Source organism: Rana temporaria, chromosome 12, assembly GCF_905171775.1.
Source record: "Rana temporaria chromosome 12, aRanTem1.1, whole genome shotgun sequence".
Taxonomy (NCBI): domain Eukaryota; kingdom Metazoa; phylum Chordata; class Amphibia; order Anura; family Ranidae; genus Rana; species Rana temporaria.
This window is the reverse complement of record NC_053500.1, coordinates 89,143,884-89,165,977: the sequence shown is the minus strand read 5'-3', so window position 1 is coordinate 89,165,977 and position 22,094 is coordinate 89,143,884. Positions and strand designations below refer to the sequence as shown.

The following is a 22,094-nucleotide window of genomic DNA, read 5'->3' as shown; positions in this document are numbered from 1 at the left end:
CCTCATAAATACAAATCTGTATATTTTTTTTTTTTGTTTACAAACTTTTATTGTAAAAGATAGAAAGCGGTACATATCCGAATATATATAAAAATACGGCATAATTACAAAAGCTGCGGTAAGTCCATATCAGAAACAAGAATATTATATGACACAGCAAAGCAATTGGGAGTAACAGGCTTCTTTTAAAGATGGGGGATAACATGAAAGACCTTGAAGGAAAATTGAGGAAAGCCGTGTTAAAAGGAGCATGATATAATAATAGATTTAGTTTGTATTGAAAAAAAGAGGAGAATATTCAGACCAGGGGGACCATTTATTGTTGAAAATGTGCATGGTGTTTAGTAGAGTATGGGATATTTTTTCCATCAAGTTTATCTCGTTGATCCTGTGTTTAAGTGGGTTTAGGAGTATTGTTGGAGATTTCCATTGAGATGCAATCAGCCAGTGTATGGCTACACAGATTGTATGGATGAGTCTCATATGGCATAAGGAAAGATCCGTGATGGGGGAAAAAAGTAAACAGTTGTGTATTGTAAGGATAATCGGTTTATCTGCAATTTTGGAGGCGAAGCTTTCAAGCTGTAACCAAACGTTCTTGACCTTAACGCAGGACCAGAAAACGTGGGGGAAAGAGCCTGATTCATTACATCCTCTAAAGCATGAGGGGGAGACTGAGGGAAAAATGGAGTGGAGTTTAGTCGGAGTGTAATACCATCTTATAAACACTTTTAGGGCGGTCTCCTTGATTGCGATAGATTTGGTGCATTTGTGTAAATTAGTTATACAGTTGTCCCAGTTTACTGGGGAGTACGTAAAGTTAAGGTCCTGTTCCCATTTAAGCATATATGATAATTTGTTGGGCTCTGTGTTGTTGGTCAGGATGATATAAAGCTCTGAAATGAAACCTTTCTTCCTGGGGGAATCGCGACAGAGTTTTTCAAAATGAGAGGGAGATTGGGTGTTTGTAGTTTTGAAATGAGTGTCAAAAAATTGTTTAATAAGGAGGAAATTGTCGAATTCGGAGTCCGGGATCTGATATTTAGCTTTCAGAGAAGAGAAGGGGATGAAGTTCGTACCTATAATAAATTTGTGAAGTGAGGTTTTTAGTTCTCCACCAAGAAAGGTCTATTGGAGAATTTTGTTTGAATTTTGGGTCTCCTATAAATGTAGCAAACGGTGGGGATTTAGAGGTGAGGTTATATTTTTCATTATGGAGCTTCCATAAATGATAAGAGTGCGCTACTATTTGGTTCCGGGAATTCAGGGTTGGAATTGAGATTTTATTCCCCCAGAGAATACCCGAGATGGTGAACGGGGTTATTGAGGATTTCTCAAAAACTATCCAGGGAATCTTGGAATGCGGGTTGTGCCATTGTGCTGTTTGGGTCCATCTTGCTGCAAGGTAGTATAACCAAAGGTCTGGGAGGCCGAGGCCGCCAGACTTCTGGGAACTGTGCAAGACTCGTCTAGGAGAACGGGAATGAGAGTCCGACCAAACGAATTTGTTAATATCAGATTGGAATTTGGTGATAAGAGATTTATTAATTCTAATGGGGAGTGCTCTAAATAGATAAAGTAATTTTGGGAGGAGTGTCATTTTAATCGCTGTGATTTTACCGAGGAATGAGATCTTAAATGATTTCCACATTTTAAGTGTCGCTCTTAATTTTTGAATCATCGGGATGTAGTTTTTGATTGCTAGGTCATCGAGATTAGGGGTGAGGTGAATACCTAGATACGGAAGAGAGTCTGGAGTGTAAGAAAATTCGAAGGAGGAGCGTATGGAATCTAGTTCCAATGGGGGGATATTGATCGGCATGCCTATTGATTTTGAAACATTGACTGTGAGGTCTGAAATGGATGCAAAATTGTTGAGGGTTTGTAGTAGGTTGGGAAGTGTATTTACCGGTTGTGTGAGGAAGAGTAGCATGTCATCTGCATACAAACTTAATTTATATGTGTTGGGTCCAGATGAGTAACCTTTAATTTCTGGGTTGGCGAGGATTGCTGTGGAAAGTGGTTCAATTGCTAGTGCAAAAAGTAAAGGGGAAAGGGGACAGCCCTGTCTAGTACCTTTGCCTACTTTAAAAAATTCTGAGTTACATCCCGGGAGACGTATTCTAGTGGAGGGGTTATGGTAAAGTGCATGAAATGCGTGTAAGAATTCGCCAGTGAAGCCATATTTCTGCAGAACACTGTCCAAGAATGGCCAATGGACGCTGTCGAAGGCTTTGTTTATGTCAAGGCTGAGCAACAGAACAGGGTTGGAATGTAAATTGGCATCCTGGACTATATTCGTGACTAGCCTGATGTTATCTGTAATTTGTCTTCCGGGGATGAAGCCTGATTGGTAGGGGGAAATGAGAGTGGGGATAATAGAGGAAAGTCTATTAGCTAGGAGTCTGCTGAATATTTTAAGGTCATTATTTATGACGGAGATTGGTCTGTAATTTTAAGGGAGTGTATGGTCTTTGTTGGGTTTTGGGATTAGGGACATGTTAGCAAGTAGCATCTCATCTGGAAAGTGATCGCCTTTTAGGACACAATTAAAAAGTTTCTTCAAGTGTGGGACTAGAATCTGTGAATATTGTTTATAATAAAGTGATGAGAATCCATCTGGGCCTGGGGCGGAGTTTCTCTTGAGTGTTTTAATAATCTGTTCTAGCTCTTCATCTGAGCATGGCATGTTAAGGTTGTCTATTTGTGTTTGATTGAGCTTAGGGAAAGGAAGATTGTTCAACCAAGTGGATGGGAGGGGGGGGTGGGGAGGGGTTGGGGGCAGATAGAAGGTCAGAGTAAAATTTTGTGAATATCGAAAGTACTTCTTTTGGGTGTGTGACAACTTGGTTCTTGTTATTCTTAAGTTTATAGATATGTGAAGGTTTAAGGGATTGATTAAGTTTACGGGCAAACATTGCTGAGTACGAGTTACTGGAGAGGAGAAACCTAGCTTTCGACCATCTGAGTGCCTTTTCTGCCTTAATGGAAAGCAGTGCATCAAGTTCGTTGCGTTTAAGAGAGATGGTTTCAAAGACCGCAGGGTCGTGTGATCGTGTATGGACTTTGTACAGATTATGGAGGTCTTTCGTGAGGGAGATGATTTTTTCAACGTTTTTTCTGTTACGATGGGCTGCGCGTCTAATCAGGTGGCCTCTAATTACTGCTTTATGAGCTGACCAAAGTGTGGCTGCAGAGGTTTCAGGAGTGTCATTCAGGGTAAAATATTCTTTAATCTCTGTATCTATTCCTTGTTGGTGGTTAGGGTCTGTTAGAAGGGATTCGTTCAGTCTCCAAGAATAGGGGGTGGGGGAGAGACCTATGAATTTTGTGCTAAGGGTGACAATATTATGATCAGACCAGGAGCAAGGATGAATATTGGCGTCAAGGGAATTAGCTAAAATTATTGGGGTGCAAAAAATGTGGTCTATTCTTGAGTAAGAGTCGTGTGGATGTGAGTAAAAGGTGTAATCTCTTGCACCTATGTTCAAGGCTCGCCATGAGTCTATCAACTGGAGGTTAAATAGAAGAGAGGAAGTTGTCTTGGAGAAGGATTTAGAGTTTAGAGTTTGTTTGCTTCTGTCTAAGTTGGGTTGCGGAGCCGAATTAAAGTCTCCGCCTAGTATAATATGTGGGGAGTGAAATTGTTGTAATTTATTAAGAAAGTGTGTAAAGAATGCGGTTTGGGAATCGTTAGGAGCGTAAATGTTAGCTATGGTAATGTCTTTGCCAGAGAGAGAGCCTTTTAGAATTATGAATCTGCTCTCTTGGTCTTTGTAAACTTGTTGTACCTCTATAGGGAAAGAGTGGTGAAAAAAAATGGCGACTCCTTTAGTTTTTGAGGAGAAGGATGTGTAGAAGGATTGGTTAAAAGACTTATTAAAGAAAGTGGGATGAGAGTCATTCAAAAAATGTGTCTCTTGCAGCATCACTATTTTAGCGTCTAATCTCTTGTATTGAATGAAGGCCTTTTTTCGTTTGTTAGGTGAATTGAAACCTTGTACGTTGTGAGAGATTATTTTAATGGTCATAATGTTTTACTAGGTGGGGGGTGTATCGGCAGGTAAGGTTGTGGACAGCAGGTTCCAGGGAAGGTTGAAGCTAAATGTATATAGGATATATGATTGTACAAAGGCTGTGTTATGTGAAAATAAAAGTTGTAGAATGGGTTAGTTTCTGTAGGAGATGAGGAGAGTTTGAGGATGAAGGGTGTACCGCTATTATAAAACTGGTTCAACAATAAAACAAACGGAACCTTGTTCCAATGTGAGTAAATTCTTTTTTGAAAAAAATATTTGGGGTTGTGTGGGCCGTTGGCCACCAACCGACGGAGAAGTAACAATAGACCAATTGGTCCAAAACTCAGCCTTGATAGTCGGCCAATGCGAGATAAAGTAGAAAAAAAATATATAGCAAAAAATAGAAAAAAAAATGTTATTCTCGCGATTGAGAAGACTACGAGAGCTCCAACTGGGGGGAGGGAGCCCCTGGGCCGAGAGGGGGAAAACCATGGCGACATAGAACGGGGGTCACCCGATATTAAAGAAATTAATAAACCTGTGAGAGAGGTATAGGTGATATAACTGAGACATACATGTCGGAATGTCTTATTTGACTGTGAAATGAGCATGTAATTCAGACAAACATTGGTCAAATATACTTGCAAAAATAACAACATTGCATAACAAATGGGCGTGTATATTTTGTGTTGGAGTTTGAAAGTAGTGTAATGTGTCATATGCATTAGACTTGCCGAATAGATGGAGAAGAAAAAGGAGAGATGGAAAGAAAAGAAAGAGGTAAAAAAGCTTAATAAATAGAGGCAAAATACTGAGTATATAATTATAGTAAAATGCAATACCGAAAAAGGTCAGTAGGTGTCAGTCTCCAACCTCTGGGAGGGAGATAATGAGGTAGAGAGGAGATGCCAGATGCAGGATAATAATTCGGGACTGCAAGAGAACTATATGCAGCATAACCGTAGCACTCCCACAGCACCCCATCACTCGACATTGAGGAGTTTATATCATATAAACAGGGTTGGCTATATATGTATATATAAAAAATATGTAAATAATAATAAAAAATGAAATAAGAGAGAAGAGGAAAAAAGAGAAAAAATAAAAAGAGGGCAAAAGAGAAAAGATTTCAAGAGTGGAACATACACACTAAATACCTCCGTGGAGAATATTCCATGTTAATGTGTCTCACCTTCGAAATTCCTCTTAATGGGTAATCGTGAGGTGTTATGTGAATACTAGCATATACATCGACATTGTGCAGTATATATGAATGAAAAATATTAAATTGCATTTGGAGGACAAGGCAAAGTATAATGTACAAGAATTAGACAAAATAAGTGGGAGTATAACATTAAGAGGGATTAAACAGAGTGTACATATGCAAGCGTGTGCAATACCGGAAAGGATCTGTAGGTGTCAGTAACATGCCACCGAATAGGAAAAAGTGAGCCAGAAAGGTGATGGAAGAAGAAGAAAAAATGACATAATAAAAAAAAAAGAAAAAATAGGTCCTGTGAATATGAAGAAGATGTGGACCTCATACTGGCTAGATTACTGTCCAGGTGCTAGGAGAGAGATAGAGTCCAGACCAAAAAAAAAAAAAAAGAGATAAGACCTACTGTATTCAGGAGGTTGCAAGAAAATTGTAGATCTTGGAAGGAAACAGAGTCAATTGGATGAAACTTTGAGCCTGAGGGAAAAAAGAAAGTTAGTCAACTTTATAGATAATAAAAGTTAGTTAAATCGAAGAACAGCAGGGTCCTGTCTGACCCCCCTCCTGCCTGCACGAGACGCAGGGGTATTCCAAATCGGAGTCGGGCGGGAGAAGGCTGGGGTGCGAGGGATATTAACTGCATCCAACAGACCCAGCTTGACCAGAATGTCCTGACCTTCAGCAATAGTGGTCGCAATGTATGTGGAGCCATTATGAGGGATGATCAACTTAAATGGAAATCCCCATCTATATCTGATCCTTGCTGAGGAGAGGATTGTAGTGATTTCTTTCATCTTTCTGCGTCTGTCTAAGGTTGCTTGAGAGACATCTGGATAGATCTGTAAATGAATTCCATCCTGTGTGATGTTTCTTATGGCTCTTGCGGCGCGCATTATGTCCTCCTTGACTAAAAAGTCCTTCATGCAGAGTATTATGTCTCTAGGGGGTTTGGCTCTTAGAGCACGATGTATGCGGTCACATGTAAACGTGTTAGGATTTTGTTCTGGTAGCAGGGAGATGAACAGCTTATTAGAAAATGACAGAAGGTCTGTGACTGTCTCTGGGACACCCCTGATCCTAATATTAGACCTTCTATTACGGTTCTCCAAATCTTCCAAATGTTCTTGGAGCTGAGAGAAGGCAGAGGATAAAGAATCATGCTCCCTGGAAAGATCATTAAAAGCAATAGACAATTTGTCATGCTTATTTTCTAGCAAATCTGTTCTGGTTCCAAGGGCTGCTATTTCTTGGGACAGTGTGCTGGTGGATTTCTGTAACTCAGCCTGAAACTTGATGAGAAGTTTTGAGCACATGGTGTCTAGGCTAAAGTTAAGATCTTCCTTGGTAAGTGTGGGGTACTCACTGTGAGTGGATGGCTCCGGATTCCACTGCAGCTGGGATGGGTGCTGAGCTGGTGAGGAGGGGGAAGAAGAAGGCTGTGTGTTGGCGCCCTTATTCGCCATCTTGCCACGCTCCTGCGATCTCAGGCAGTAGTGGGTCAGGTTATGGAGGGATTTACAGCTCCGCCGTACCTTCTTCCTACTCGGCTGCATACACAGGGTGATGCTGGCGGGGGTGCCGATATCTGTGTCAGTTTTCTGATGAATGTAGCCCCAGTACAGCGGGATTACTCCGTTCTGGGAGCGGAGCTCTCTCTAGCAGCGACCGCTCTGCTCCATGTCGCGCATGCATATTTTTATATAACACAGGGACACATTGTTATGTTGGAGGGGGTGGGATTTATTTTATTTTTTTATAGTAGTGGCTTAACCACTGTAACGCCAAATTCTTTCCTCCACAGCAACATATTAATGTTGAGGGCTCTGATGGAAAATATGCCTAAAAGCAGGTGCCATTTGTTAATTCTCGAATATGCAATACATTTATATTATGTTTTGACTTTAACCACTTGACCACTGGGCACTTAAACCCCTTTAATAACCAGGCCAATTTTCAGCTTTCGGTGCTCACATTTTGAATGACAATTACTCGGTCATACAACACTGTACCCAAATGAAATTTGTGTCTTTTTTTTTCACACAGAGCTTTCTTTTGGTGGTATTTAATCACCGTTGGGTTTTTTATTTTTTGCGCTATAAGAGAAAGACTGTAAAAAAAAACAATTTTCTTCGTTTGTTATAAAATTTAGCAAATTAGTATTTTTTCTTCATAAATTTTGGCCAAAATTTATACTGCTATATCTTTGGTAAAAATAACCCAAATTTGTGTATATTATTTGGTCTTTGTGAATGTTGGAGTCCACAAGCTAGGGTGTCAATATCTGAAAATTGATCACACCTGAAGTACTGACGGCCTATCTCATTTCTTGAGACCCTAACATGCCAGAAAAGTACAAATACCCCCAAATGCGGCCTTTTTGGAAAGAAGACATTCCAAGGTATTTAGAAAAAGGCATGGTGAGTTCTTTTAAAGTTGTAATTTTTTTCCCACAATTCTTTGCAAAATCAATTTTTTTTTTCTTTAATTTTCACAATTTTCATTTTAGCAGGTTATTTCTCACACACGGCATATGCATAGCACAAATTACACCCCAAAACACATTCTGCTATTACTCCCGAGTATGGCGATACCACATGTGTGAGACTTTTACACAGCGTGGCCCAGGCCCGGACTGGGACAAAAAATAGGCCCGGGCATTTTAGACTGAGCAGCCCAGGGGGGGGGGGGGGGCGCGGCAGGTTTAGTGATGGGATGTGGGGTGAGATAAAGAAATATAGATAGACAGAGAGAGAGAGAGAGAAATAAAGAAAAATGGATACAAAGAAAGATAGATATAGATAGAAAGATAGAAAGGAAGGTGGATAGATATGGATAGTGTGACAGGAAGTCAGGTAAATCTGTGGGTGTTGTCAGACGGGAGATACATTTCTGCCCTGTTTAGACAATACACCAATTATCGGGTGTCGGCTGCAGAAGTAGCCAGAAAGGTTTAAGGGCATTGGAAAACTTCAGCTGTTCAGAATGAGGCAATTAAGGCCTATATAAGTAAGTAATCCAGAGGATTACCACTGATTGCTGCATCCTGAGGCTTTCTGAGTGAAGGAGTGCAGTGAGCTGAAATACTTCTGAAGAGGTGAGGTGCTATTGATTTTTCTGTGTGATAAAAATCAGACTTTTGTTTTCTGCTGTATGATCAGCAGTGTGCGGAGGGGTCCCCAGGGGGCGTGTGATTCTGAAAGGCCGTTAATTAACTGCCTCTCAGAGTTAAGCAACTGCCCTGTAGCCGTACTTTGGCTATGGGGCGGTTAAGTGGTTAAATCTATAATTGATTGCCTTCATGGTGGGTTTTATAGCTGTAAACTGCACATGTCAAGCCATTGGTGGAATTGTAGATTGGAGTGCTGTCATGCAGAATGGTGTCATGCAGGACCAATGCTATACTAAGAGTTTTTAAAGGGGGTGTCGGTAAGCCCAGGTTCACACTGCTCCAACATGAAGGTTGCGTGACTTCCGCTCAGACTTTGCCCTGCAAATTCAGTCCAACTTTTGATCCGACTTGCATGTGACCTTTGTACGCTCTCTGGCATTGAAGTTGTATCAAAGACAAAGTAGTGCAGGAACCTTTTTCTAAAGTCGGAGCAACTTGTGTTAGATCAGTTAAGACTGCTCCTAGGGAAACCTTTTTAATTTGCTGTCATGCGTACTCAAGTCGGATCCCACGTTGCACCATTGTAAAGTGGGCCTTAAAGCGGGGTTGTAAAGGTACAAGTTTTTTCACCTTCATTCATTCTATGCATGAAGGTGAAAAAATATCTGGATTAGTGCCCCCCCCCCCCGGAGCCCCCCTTTACTGACCTGACCCATTGAAATTCCCACGCCGTGAACTCGCAGGCTTCTTGGCTCATTCATTGGTTGATTAAAAGCAGCGCAGCCATTGTCTCATGCTGCTGTCAATCACATCCAATGACACGGCACTCCGGGGGGCGGGACTGAGTGATACAGTGAGCGGCTATGGCCTCTGGCTGTATCACAGGAGTGCGCCCGCAAGAACTTGTCACCATGCGAGGGAGAGCTGAGACAGCGGCTGAGGGACCCCAGAAGACCAGGTTCTGGGCCACTCAGTGCAAAACTGCACAGTGGAGGCAAGTATAACATGTTTGTTATTTAAAAATATATATATTTTTATTTTTTTTATTTTTTTGTGTTCCTTTTTGTGTTCCTTTAAGCCAAAAAATGCCAATAGAAGTCTAAATAGCTTTTCTTGGTTTGCAGTTGTAATCACGCAGTTTGTGAATGGAAAGGTTCAACTAGTGCAAGTCTTACAACCCATCGCCGACGCCATGCAGGTAAGTGTAATATTAAGGGGTTTTATCACCAAGTCATAATTTCCTGCTCTGTGCGGGTTTGACTTTGATCCCTTGTCACAAGATTTGATAGCATGAGCCACAGCAATTTGGTTGCTGCCACAGAATTGTATGCAAAGTATTAAAACCATTAGAATATGGAAAAGGTTGTAAAAGGCTGTGCTCCTTTTCCAAATATCAACTCCAAATTGTGTTGTGCAAGTGTAGCACTACCCCCGGAGGAGCTGCTGGATTTTTTGGGTCTACGCTCTGTGATCAACCCCTAAAAGTGTCTCAAAACCCTCCCTTGACACAACTGGTAATGTGGGAGTTGTGGACCCCAGTAACTCGTTGGGGAGCACAATATCCTGCTACACTGCAACAGATTATGCAAATTAGAGATTACCTTAAATGGAATGGATCCTGCAGTATGAAATGCAGACTGGTACACAGACCTCAGAGTATCCAAGGTGGTAATTTACTTGTGAGATGAAAACAAAAGAACCAGGGTGAAACAGTGATAACTATCTGCAGAGCCCTGCAGAATCTGTAACAATAGTAACACATAGGTGTAGGCTAAACTATAATGTCACACAGACCTGTGCAAGCACACAGCAAGGGGATTCTCTTAACAAGACATACACATTGAAGCACCCCCTGCCAAGCCTCACTAAGCTCTGTCTCTCTACAGTACTGTACAATGTAATAAAACCAATTACTCGATCGAGTATAAAAATGAGTATCAACAATATGCAACACTAAATAGGTAGTCTTAAAGTAATACACTCCAAAGACATGCTGGTAGGTAAATTGGATCTCGTCCAAATTGGCCCAGTATATATGTATATATGTGTGTATGACTGTGTGTCCCTAGCGTGTCATGATCCTACGGGGTAAAAATGACCGCACCAGCCAAGCAGATACTGGCTGGAAAAAGCGCCCAGAGGCGATTCAGTTCGCATGCGTTGCGCTATACAAGTCATTCATTCATTCAATATAGCTAACCAATGTGGTTTGGCGGGCCAAGCCAAACCTCAATATAATTTATCTTAAGAGTTTGTGCACGTATGCGTTGGCATGTGTTATCACGCAAAGAAGGAAAGAACAACAAAGGGAAAAGAAGAAAAATATTATCTGGTAAAAACTTCCTGAACAGTCAAACCACAATTGATGCATATCAACAATCCACCCTCCTGCAAGACAGTCGGTATGCTTGGGCAGGTGCCCGTCTTACCCAACTGATTCAGGCCCCATCCTTCTGTGGTACTCGTCCACGATCTCTGGTCAGTCTTGCTAGACGGCAGCCTCCGGTTCTCAGACCGGTTGCAGGGATACTGGAAGCCTGTCCGATCACTCCATCAGAGGTTCTTTCCTTCTCAAATGCACTCCTGATAAAAATATGGCTTCTCCTGAATGGCAGTGTGGTACCCTTGCAGGAGCCGCTTGAATATTAGTTTGCCCGGGCCTTCCTCTTAATCCACAGCCAGTCGAAGAGTATACCCCCCATCACCAAAAAAATATCCATGCCCACCATAATCCATAGCTCAGTGTCTAGTCCCTCTTGGGAGTGAACAAGAAGGTGGCTGCATACATTGGGACCATGGAGAATGAAGGAATGGAGTCACATGGCATTAACTTACAACTGCATACAATTTTTGGAGATGCCTGAGAGCTAAATGAAGTACGGTGGGCATTCTGTGTGCACATAACATTAAATGGGGTTTTTGGTAGTGGACCCTGGCCAATACTACACATTACCTTGTCGCCAACGCCCCCCCCCCCCCCCACTACCACACTTGTCACTGTTTTTTTTAATGCATCACATGAAAGGACTGGGTTGACCTGCATTTGTCAGTTGAAAGCAACCTGACAGAATTTTATTGCCTTATTAAGCTTTCAGCCCTAACTTTACCACTATTTTTTTTCTAGTGACTAATTAGTGGGAATGCTTTAATAAGCATTCCCAGTATTGATATCCGTAAATGTATTCTTATTTTTATTCTTTATTATTCCGTACGTTTTTTGACCCTGCGTAACTTCTGCATACTTTCAGCGATTGAGACTATTCAACTCTTAAAATGTTCATCTCGTTCAGCCAACGATGGGACTTCTTCAAGTTTTTTTTGTACTATTTATACTTTTTAAAATATTAAGCTTTTAGACACTTTTTTTTAACATTGAAGTCAATGAGAACATCCCTTTTACCGCTTAAAATCTCATGTGATGCCAAAAGTTTCAGCTCCTTCATACTTTCACTTAGACACCAAACAAACTTTAAAACGTTCACAAAATATTCTGCTATCCGGCTATGACTTTTCAGATTGATATCTTTTATAGTTTTTGTGAAAAAGCAATTTGCGTTTACTGATTTTTTCAGAAAATGTTATCGATTATAATGTGTTCCTATGAGGCTGCTTTATAGTGGGTCATGTGATCATTAGAGTGCAGATCATTGAAAAAAAAAATTATCTATAAAAAAAGGGGGAACAAATTGCTCTCACGCCCACAAGATCTACTTGTCATACACAATTTATATATCAAATCGTAGGTATTTTTGTCTGGTTTCAGGCAATGTGGTCAGTTTTGTGATACGCATTTTACTTTTAGTTGCGGGAGCTTCTAAAGGACAAGAGTCCCAAAATTTCTCCCATTGACTGACATGTTAAAAAGTCTTTAAAATGTTCCTGCAAAACGCACAAAGACGCTCTTTTCTAAATCGCTGACATGGCCACATTTTTAAATTTATCAACATAAATTTCATATCGATGCGTTCACAAGGACCGTGTCTTTCAAACGGTGAAGTCGGTGAAGTCGCATGTACGGTTGTGGATTTATTAAGGTTTGTTTGAAGGCTTATTTCACTTATTAGGTGTGTGTGGATTAAAGGCGTTTTGTAAAGGTATTTCTTTCCCTAAATAGCTTTCTTTACCTCAGTGAAGTCCTCCTCACTGACCGGGGGGGGGGGGGAACCTCTTGAGGGGGGAGGGGCGACCAGGAAGTCAGGACACGCTCTACTTTGCAGATAGAGAAAGGAGCTGTGTGTTAGTGGGAGTCCTGCTCACCCCCTCCCCCCTCAAGAGGCTTTCTCCACACCAGGGAAAAAGCATTGCATTACTGTGTGGAGGTTCAGACAGAAGAACAGGAAGTGAGGGTTTCTCAGAAGAAATAAGGACATTTAAAAGCAAAATCAAAGGATGAGGTAAGTAAAGGAGGACTGCACTAAGGTAAAGGAAGCTATTTAGGGAAAATTATTTTACCTTTACAACACCTTTAATGATCAAAGTGAGGCTTTATAAGTACTGAAGAAACACTGCTTGTATGTCCTAAAGATAGTGTAGTGGTTATGGTGAATGGCTTTGGTGCGGGCTCAGCAATTCAGCATGCCCACACATTTTCCACAGGAAATGTATTTTCTAGTTTGTAATATACTTTTCATTTTAATTTGACATTTTCAACTATAATTCAGCAAGAACATTGTGGGTTATGAAAGTAGGGTATTTTGGTAATGGCAAGTTTTAAATGGCCAAATGGTATATGCAGGTAAGTAAATAAAATGTTTGCTTCAGGCTAGCAGTAACTGTCCCTTTTTCAATAAGGTACCTAATGGAGAGCAGTAAAGCAATTTTGGCAAAACCTTCACTTTAATTTTTCAATGTAAAATACAGTATATAATGTACTGTAAGCAATAACAGAATTAAGATCATGTGTGAAATGTTTTAGATTCTTTACTGCTGTGAAAAAGCCACCTAATGGTGTAGGTAAAAGAGGGCATGGTCATTCCGTTGTTGCTATTTATAAAATGAATTCTGCTAATCTTTCCTCATTCAGCTCCTCCATGCCTCTTATCGGTTTTGTTGTCCCTCTTGGCAGTTTTAGTTTTTGTAAAATTGTGCCCAAAACTGAACTGTATATTCCAGATAAGGCATTACTAATGCTTGTACAGGGCCAAAACTATGGCTCACATGTCATTGCATGCTATAAGAAAGCCGTGTCTCCTTAGAGATCATATACTTGACTATTGAATCTCCCAGTTGTACTCTGCCTAGGCTGTATGATGCATGGTTTTTAGCCCCAAGTGCTTGACACTACATTAATTGAGCTCAAACCTCATTGCTACCCAATTTTAAATGGTTTTAGGTTGGTTTATAAGTATGTTACAACTTAACAGCTTTGTGAACATTTGATGAAAAATAACTTGTATGGCTTTGTAATGGTCGGTATGAGCTAATGACTTTTTCATAGGGTACTGCTGCCCTTTCCCTGGTTGCCAAGCTAAATCTCCAACCTGGAGTGCTCTACAGAAACACAGAAAACAACATCCTTGTAAGTAATGATTTTTCTTTCCCTCTTCTCCTCCCCCTGCTTCTTTCTAGCCATTATATTGCAGCAACAATGTATTGCCATATATGTATGGGAAGCATTAGCCACTTGCCGACACCACCGCCTGTAGATTTACATTGGCAGAATAGCACGGCTGCGCAAAGTCCCTCTGTCCGCCAGTGTCCCGCGATCATTACTCGTAAAGGAAAAAACATGATAAAAATGCTATAAAACTATCCCCTATTTTGTAGATGCTATAATTTGTGTGCAAACCAATCAATATACGCATCTTGCCATTTTTAATATAATTTTTTTTTTTTTTTTTTAGAAGCAAGCAGTACCAAGTGGTTAATGAATGTGTAGATGCAAGTAATTTTGGCAGCAATTTTTTATTTAGTTTCAGTGTTTTTTTTTTTTTTTTTACTAAAATGCATTTTTTTTTTCAACTAAAATCTGCAGTACATTTAGTCGCCTAAAATCGAATGGGTTTAGTTAAATTGTAATGCATTATTTAAACTCTTTTCTATAATTTCCAAGCTCTCCTGGAGTAAAAAAAATCTAACATGTTGATGGTATTGAGGTTTGAACCTGCACTACAGACAGATTTGGCCATTGTGATTTATATAATGTTTTTATAAATAAAACAAAGTTTCATAAACTAACATTGTTTTTGACAAACAGAAGTGAAACTAAAATAAAAAACCCTGAAAATTCTATGAAAAAAACCTGAAAACTCTATTGGCTGTAATACCATTGCACATGTTACCTGAATATAAGAAAAGCCCCTATTCTATTTTTATATTTTTTTTCTCTGGTTGGATTGTGTTGCCGATTTTTAGAAATGGCCAGCAGAGTAGTTTTAATTTTGATGTCCAATTTCGATTTTAGTCTTTTGACCAAAATGCCATTTTAGTTTTGGTCGTCTTTTTAGTAGACACAAAGATATCATTGCAGAAAAACAAATGGGTAGATTCAGTAAGAGTTAGGCCGACTTATCAGTAGAATCTACGGCTCTACGCCGACCTATGTTTAAGCGTATGCTCAAACAGAGATACGCTTAAACATATCTAAGATAGGACGGCTTGCGCCGTCCTATCTTAGGTTGCAATATTTTGGATGGCCGCTAGGTGGCGCTTCCATTGCGGCCGGCGTAGAATATGTAAATGAGTTTATACGCCGATTCACAAACATACGCCCGGCCGCCGCAGTCGATTTGCGCATTACAGGCCTAAAGTTATTCCATCTATTAGGTGGAATAACAATGTTAAAGTATGGCCGCTGTTCCCGCCGCGAGATTCAATTTTTTTACGTCATTTACGTAAGTCGTCCGCGAATCGGGATTTACGGTGTTTACGTCCACGTCAAAATCAATAGGCCCGTGCAGCATACGTAACCGCAATGCACACTGGGAAACGTAGTCGCCTCCGGCGCATGCGCAGTGAAAAAACCCCTAAAAAACGTGAGGTCAAGCCTCATTACCATCAAACACGCCCCCCTCCAAGTCATTTGAATTCGGCGCCCTTACGCCCGCCCGCTTTAGGCTACGCCGCCGTATATTAGCAGGCAAGTATATTGAGAATCATTACTAGCCTAGCTAATTTACGGCGGCGTAGCCTAAACAGGCTAAGCTACGCCGCCGTAACTTTGCTCCTCTCTACCTGAATCTACCTAAAATTGTTCCATTTTAAATTTACTTGTCTGACACACTTGGCCACCTCACTAGAATTATTTGGTTGCTTAAGATGTCTTCTTGTCATCATGGCTGTGTTATACATTAATTTTATTTTTTAAACCTCTTTCCTTCTTATTAGTGGAACTTCAATGCCCAAAGTGTAAAAAGTCTTTTAAAAAAGAGGCTGCTCTGCAGAGACACAAAGAGACCCATCTGGACAAAAAAATCACTGTGGCCTGTCCCAGAAAAGACTGTACACAGACATTTACTACAGTCTTCAACCTGACGCATCATGTAAGAAAGGATCATCTATGCTTGCAGCCTTACCGTTGTTACCATGCTGGCTGTAATGGCACCTTTGCCATGAGGGTATGTGTGGACCATATACATTTTTAGTTTTGGTTGATTGCTGGGGAGTTGGGCTCAAATAACTAATTATTATTTTCTTTTAGGAAAGTCTGCTTAGACATCTTGTGGTTCATGATCCTAACAGGGAGAAAATGAAGGTAGGAATAAGATAAATATGTATGTATCACTCCTTCCATCCACTCTCCCCCCCCCCCCATTGCAGGTGCCTCTAAGCAAGTCATATACTATATACAGTTCATTGTACAAGCTCTGTACATCTTTTTTTTTAGATCCAACAAGGGTGAATCTAAACCTTCCCCCCCCCCCAACGCCTTTCAGGACAGCACCTGGAGTGGGTGCAGCTCAACCCAAATTCCCAGGAAACACTACAACCCTTTAAATCCCTCCTCTTCCATCATGCCATCAGTCATAGTGTTTGTTTTTATCCATGGTGGAAGCACTGCAGGAAAACCTTTTTAAGGGGGGGCTGTGCTCTATCCAGGTGAAGGGGTCTGTCTTGCCTCAGTGTGTTTGCATGTTTTGTGACCATCCCAGAACCCCCCCCCAGTATGATGGGGGGTGTTCTGGATCCTCCTGCCCCTTCCAGCTGAGGGCAGTAGTGGCCGCCTGTTGGTCCAGTCCTGTGTGCCTGGGAGTTGTGGGTCGGGCTGGTGGTGCAGGCCAGACAAAGGGCCACGGGGTTCTGGCCACTGAAACGCAACGATGAGAGGTGGGTCAAGATGGTGGTGCTCCCTTCCCCCAGAGCATGGCGATGCCAGAAAAGTGTGTGTGTGTGTGTGTTTTTTTTTTTTTTTTTTGAGGGCTGATGGATTCAGCATTTTGCTGCTCACTCTGCCAGAATGGAGGTGGAACTGATCGCAGCATTGGCGGAAGCACCGGCCAGGCCTAGGTATGAGGGCTGCAATGGGCGCCTTTATCTTTTCTGATTGGGTCGTACTTTGTGTAACGGTCAGGGGTTAACACCGTAACGATATTCCATTCCACCAACCCAAGACGGCTTCCGACACTCCACAATCCAGCAGACAGGACCCATTAGATTTTCCCCAGAATAACGAGACACAGCTCTGTTCTCTGGTTCCAAACAGATTGACACTTGAATGGTAAACTCGGGTTTCTTATATACAGTTAGAAAGCATGCTGCAGGAATCAAAGGGACAATGACACACTCCACCCACAACATCACTCAATGGGTGCTAACGAGTCCCCCTCAATCCACATCCTAGACAGACTTTCTGACTCCGCGATAAGCTATTCTCACCTGCGACACAATTCACATTACTTTAGTGAACATAAGTCAGACGTCTGACCTTTAGAGTGTGTCAACTCACAACACATATTAGCACCCAATAGAACTTTCACACAATACAGGACAACAAAGAGAGGCAGAGAGTCACGAGGGCAAGCGGGCTCTGCATCTAGAGGCAACAGTGCTGGTGGTGGACACGGTGCATCCTCTTCAGCACATGGCCGTTTGACACGCTTGTCCTTCTTTTCGGGAGCTGGCCGTGTTGAGCCTCAACATGCAGAGAAATTAGTAGAGTGGATGACAAAGCCGTCCTCATCCTCTCACCCAGGCTGAGCTTACTTTGTCTGGCAAAGCAGTTGCCAAGGCGTCCTCTTCCCTCTGCACAATGGCATCACTCACTCCTTCCCTAGTCCAACCATGTCCTCCTGAGGAGTCCCTCGAACTGTTTGAACAGTGTTGGGTACATGCCGCATGAAGATGCGCAGCGTTTTGAAGGCTCTGATGATGGAACACAGAGGAAGGCAGTCATGTGAGCCCAGAGAGAGGGGGTGCCCAAGAGGGACAGCAATCTGGCAGCCATGTTCCCCCAGCTGCAGCATACTGCCAGGTTTTCGACAGTGATGAGGGAGGGGATGATGAGGTCACTGACTCTTCGTGGGTGCCTGATAGGAGAGAGGAGGGGAAGTGGAGGAAGAGGCGCAGGCACATGTCCAAAGAGGCAGGATGCCATCCACATGCCCAGCGGTTGAATGCTAGCTTAGTGAAATTGCTAGCACTTCAACTGCTGCCTTTTCAATTGGTAGATTCTGCCCCCTTCCGTGAGTTTGTGGAATGTGCGGTACCTCAGTGGCAAGTACCCAAACGCCACTTTTTCTCACAGAAGGCGATTCCAGCTCTCTATCGCCATGTGGAAGGCAATGTCCATGCCTCGCTGGACAGGGCGGTCAGTGGTAAGGTGCATATTACCGTTGACTCATGGTCCAGCAGGCATGGACAGGGACGTTGCCTCTCTTTCACGGCGCATTGGGTGACTCTGCTGGCAGCTGGGAAGGATGCAGGGCAAGGTACAGTAGTGTTGGAGGTTGTTCCGCCACCACGCCTCCAAACCACTACTACTGGTTGTGACACACCTCTCTCCTCCACCTCTTCTTTTTCTTCTTTTTTTTTTTCTTTTTCTGATGGCTAGTAAGAACATTGTTGGTTCTGGGCACCGCCACCAGTGCCTAAGGCCCAATTTTTCTGCCCCTGTTTTAACAGGGGCGTATAAAAACAATTGCCAATGAAATTTTTTTGCAGCAGGGCTTATTACTGCGCTCCAACTAGAGTATCTGTAAGGGGTTGCAGTGTTGTGGCACCGTCACCAGTGTCTAAGGCCCAAATTTGTTTCCACTGTTCTAGTATTTTTCTTTGTTTGTTTTCTAATTTTAGTTTATTGTAGCTTTCTCCTACGTTATAGTGTCATGTTTATTTTCCTGTACTAAATACTCATCATTGTCAATGTAAACCCCACAAATCTAGATTTGTTCTTTTAGGCAACATTGATATTATAATAAGCCACACATTGTATCCAAAAATATTTATTGTTTCACAATTAAAATGTGTCATTTTTATTTTTTCAAAAAATATCTTAATAGAAACTTTTTTTTTTTTTATTCTGAAGAAATATATTTTTGCTTAGAAATATGTCTCAATTTTTTTTTTCTTTTTTAATAACAAAATTAACAAATATCTGGTTAAAACGCATGAACAATGACCAACTTTTTAGCAGTTGTCATTGTTCATGCGTTTTAGCCAGAAAAATTGAGATTACACTTTAAAAAAAATAAAAAAAATCGTACATAGAAAACCAAGAAAAACTTTAAAACTTTTTTTTTTGTTTTTTTAAACCCTCCACAAAACATCCATTATATTCTTGAGGTTTCGCTCCACCGCTTGTGTTTTTTCTCATCTGCCCTAAGCAGATGTGGATGTCCTAAATTTTAGACCTGCAGGACAACACCTCCCCAATTAAGACCTTGGGCACTGTAGGTGTCCAATCCATGTAACCATGTATTACAATTATGCAGGCCTACATCTATTACCTGAAGCTGTGCTGTATGACACTGACCTGATGTGGTGGCATTTTCCACTTCCTGCACATCCAGCGGGGGTGGGGCTTGGGTCTGTGTGGGGTTTGTCTGCTCCACGTCTGAAGCTTGATTGCGCCCTATGAGATTGTAAAAAAACGGGATACATGAATCAAAAAGATTAGAGGTCTGAAAGCGGAATATCAATCTTTCTTTTTATAAAGTGATTTTACAATCCTAAGCTTAACACAGGATTCTATCCATTACCAAAGCTGCTACATTTCTCTATCTTTGTGTTTTTTCCATGTAGGAAACTTGGCCAAAGTATCCACTGGATCACCTCCTGTGTGACACCCTAACTAGATTGTTCTTGTGGCCAACACTCAGTGCCAATCCTGACTTCCTTGGGGCCCTAAGCAAAATGACATGGCACATTAAAAATGAGAAGCGGGGGGCGCTGACGGTGACATGTCACATTAAAGAAAGTTGAGAAGCGGGGGGAGGGGGTGTTCTGCTGTCGTAAATTACATCTTACATTAAATTGAGAAGCAGGGGGTGCTGACTTCTTACCTCTTCTCCCATGCAGCCAGCGAGTTGAGAAGCGGGGTGAGGGGGCGAAAATTACTTCTTACCAGGCGGGGCCTCTAGTAATTTGGGGGGCCCTTCGCAGCTTTGCGGGGCCCTAAGCGGCTTGCATAGTGAGCCTATAGGGTGGATCGGCAATGCCAACACTTGTGCTACTGAGTCCATATGTGTAACCAACTGCTGAGCATACTCTCCTTTTACTGTATATTGACTTAAGTTGGATTATTTAAATCTAGTTAAGAACACATCTACATTAAACAAAAAATTGGTCTTGCATAAATAGATCATAAATAGAATGAATGACGACTCAAAAGACCAAGTATTATGCCCACAAACATGAACCTTGAGACATCTATTCTTGAACTGTGTATACAGGCATACCCCGCTTTAAGTACACTCACTTTACATACACTTGTGGGTATGTCCTTACTCATGAGTGTATGTAAAATGCCTTACAAGTACTGTACAGACATTTTGCAGCTGCAGAGGAAGGAGCTAAAGCTCCAAATGCATAGCCCGCCCTGTTCCAGTGTGCACCTGACACCACCACTACAGCCCCTGACCCCCCCTCTAAAACACGTGCCACCTCACAGGCGTACTATAGAAACCCAGCAGGTACGTTATTTAACCGGTTAAGCCCCCTACCTTTTAGGCAGCTAAATGCCCAAGCCAGATTTTGCGATTCGGCACTGCGTCGCTTTAACAGACAATTGTGCGACGTGGCTCCCAAACAAAATTGGCGTCTTTTTTTCCCCACAAATAGAGCTTTCTTTTGGTGGTATTTGATCACCTCTGCGTTTTTTATTTTTTGCGCTATAAACAAAAATAGAGCGACAATTTTGAAAAAATGCAATATTTTTTACTTTTTGCTATAATAAATATCCCCCAAAAACATATATACATTTTTTTTCCCTCAGTTTAGGCCGATACGTATTCTACCTATTTTTGGTAAAAAAAATTGCAATAAGTGTTTATCGATTGGTTTGCGCAAAATTTATAGCGTTTACAAAATAGGGGATAGTTTTATTGCATTTTTAGTAATTTATTTTTTTTACTACTATTGGCGGTGATCAGCGATTTTTTTTTTTTTGTGACTGCGACATTATGGCGGACACTTAGGACAATTTTGACACATTTTTGGGACCATTGTCATTTTCACAGCAAAAAATGCATTTAAAATGCATTCTTTATTGTGAAAATGACAGTTGCAGTTTGGGAGTTAACCACAGGGGGCGCTGTAGGAGTTGGGGTTCACCTAGTGTGTGTTTACAACTGTAGGGGGGTGTGGCTGTAGGACTGATGTCATTGATCGAGTCTCCCTATAAAAGGGATCACTCGATCGATGCAGCCGCCACAGTGAAGCACGGGGAAGCCGTGTTTACATACGGCTCTCCCCGTTCTTCAGCTCCAGGGAGCGATCGCGACGGGGCGGCTATAAACGAATAGCCGCGCCATCGTCCCGGATCGCTCCCCGAGGTAAGCCGCCCGCCGCGGGGGTCCCGATCGGACCCCCGACCCGCTAGAAGGCAGGGACATATATATACGCCCATCTACCTGTACGTGCCATTCTGTGGACGTAAATAGGCGTGCAGCGGGCGTTAAGTGGTTAAAGGAATTTTGAATTTTTTTTTCTCACTTTAAGCATCATTAAAATCGCTGTATCCATTGATACATGTTCCCTGAGGCAAGACCCAGGTTCTCAAGGACGTTTTCCAACAATAACTTGAATATTGGGCTTTAAAATGAGCACTTTTGAATTCGAACGTTCGAGTCCCATAGACGTCAATAGGGATCGAAATGTTCGCGCGAACATTCGGTCCGTTCGAAGGTTCTGGTGCGAACTGAACACAGGGGTGTTCGGCTCATCCCTAGAGCACACCTAGGGTGTTCGGCTCATCCCTAGAACACACCCAGGGAACATACTTAACCCCCTTCCCCGCCCCCTAGTGTTAACCCCTTCACTGCCAGTGGCATTTTTATAGTAATCCAATGCATTTGTATAGCACTGATCGCTATAAAAATGCCAATGGTCCCAAAAATGTGTCAAAAGTGTCCGCCATAATGTCGCAGTACCGAAAAAAACGCTGATCGCCATTACTAGTAAAAAAAAAATATTAATAAAAATGCCATAAAAATACCCCCTATTTTGTAAATGCTATAACTTTTGCGCAAACCAATCAATAAACACTTATTGGGGGTTTTTTTTTTACGAAAAATATGTAGAATACGTATCGGCCTAAACTGAGGAAAAATATTTTTTTATATATTTTTGGGGGATATTTATTATAGCAAAAAGT

The 22,094-nt window shown here is 41.7% G+C and overlaps 1 protein-coding gene across 3 annotated transcripts in view; it reads left to right on the top strand.

The window, feature by feature from the left end:
* The window catches only part of LOC120919563 (P43 5S RNA-binding protein-like), a 369,439-nt gene that overhangs the window by 279,540 nt on the left and 67,805 nt on the right, over positions 1-22,094 (top strand). For all 3 annotated transcript variants that reach the window (XM_040331769.1, XM_040331768.1, XM_040331770.1), the window contains 4 exons: positions 9,469-9,542; positions 13,782-13,862; positions 15,671-15,900; positions 15,984-16,037. In XM_040331769.1, the coding sequence (XP_040187703.1) occupies positions 9,469-9,542; positions 13,782-13,862; positions 15,671-15,900; positions 15,984-16,037 (439 nt within the window). The remainder of the gene's footprint in view (positions 1-9,468; positions 9,543-13,781; positions 13,863-15,670; positions 15,901-15,983; positions 16,038-22,094) is intronic.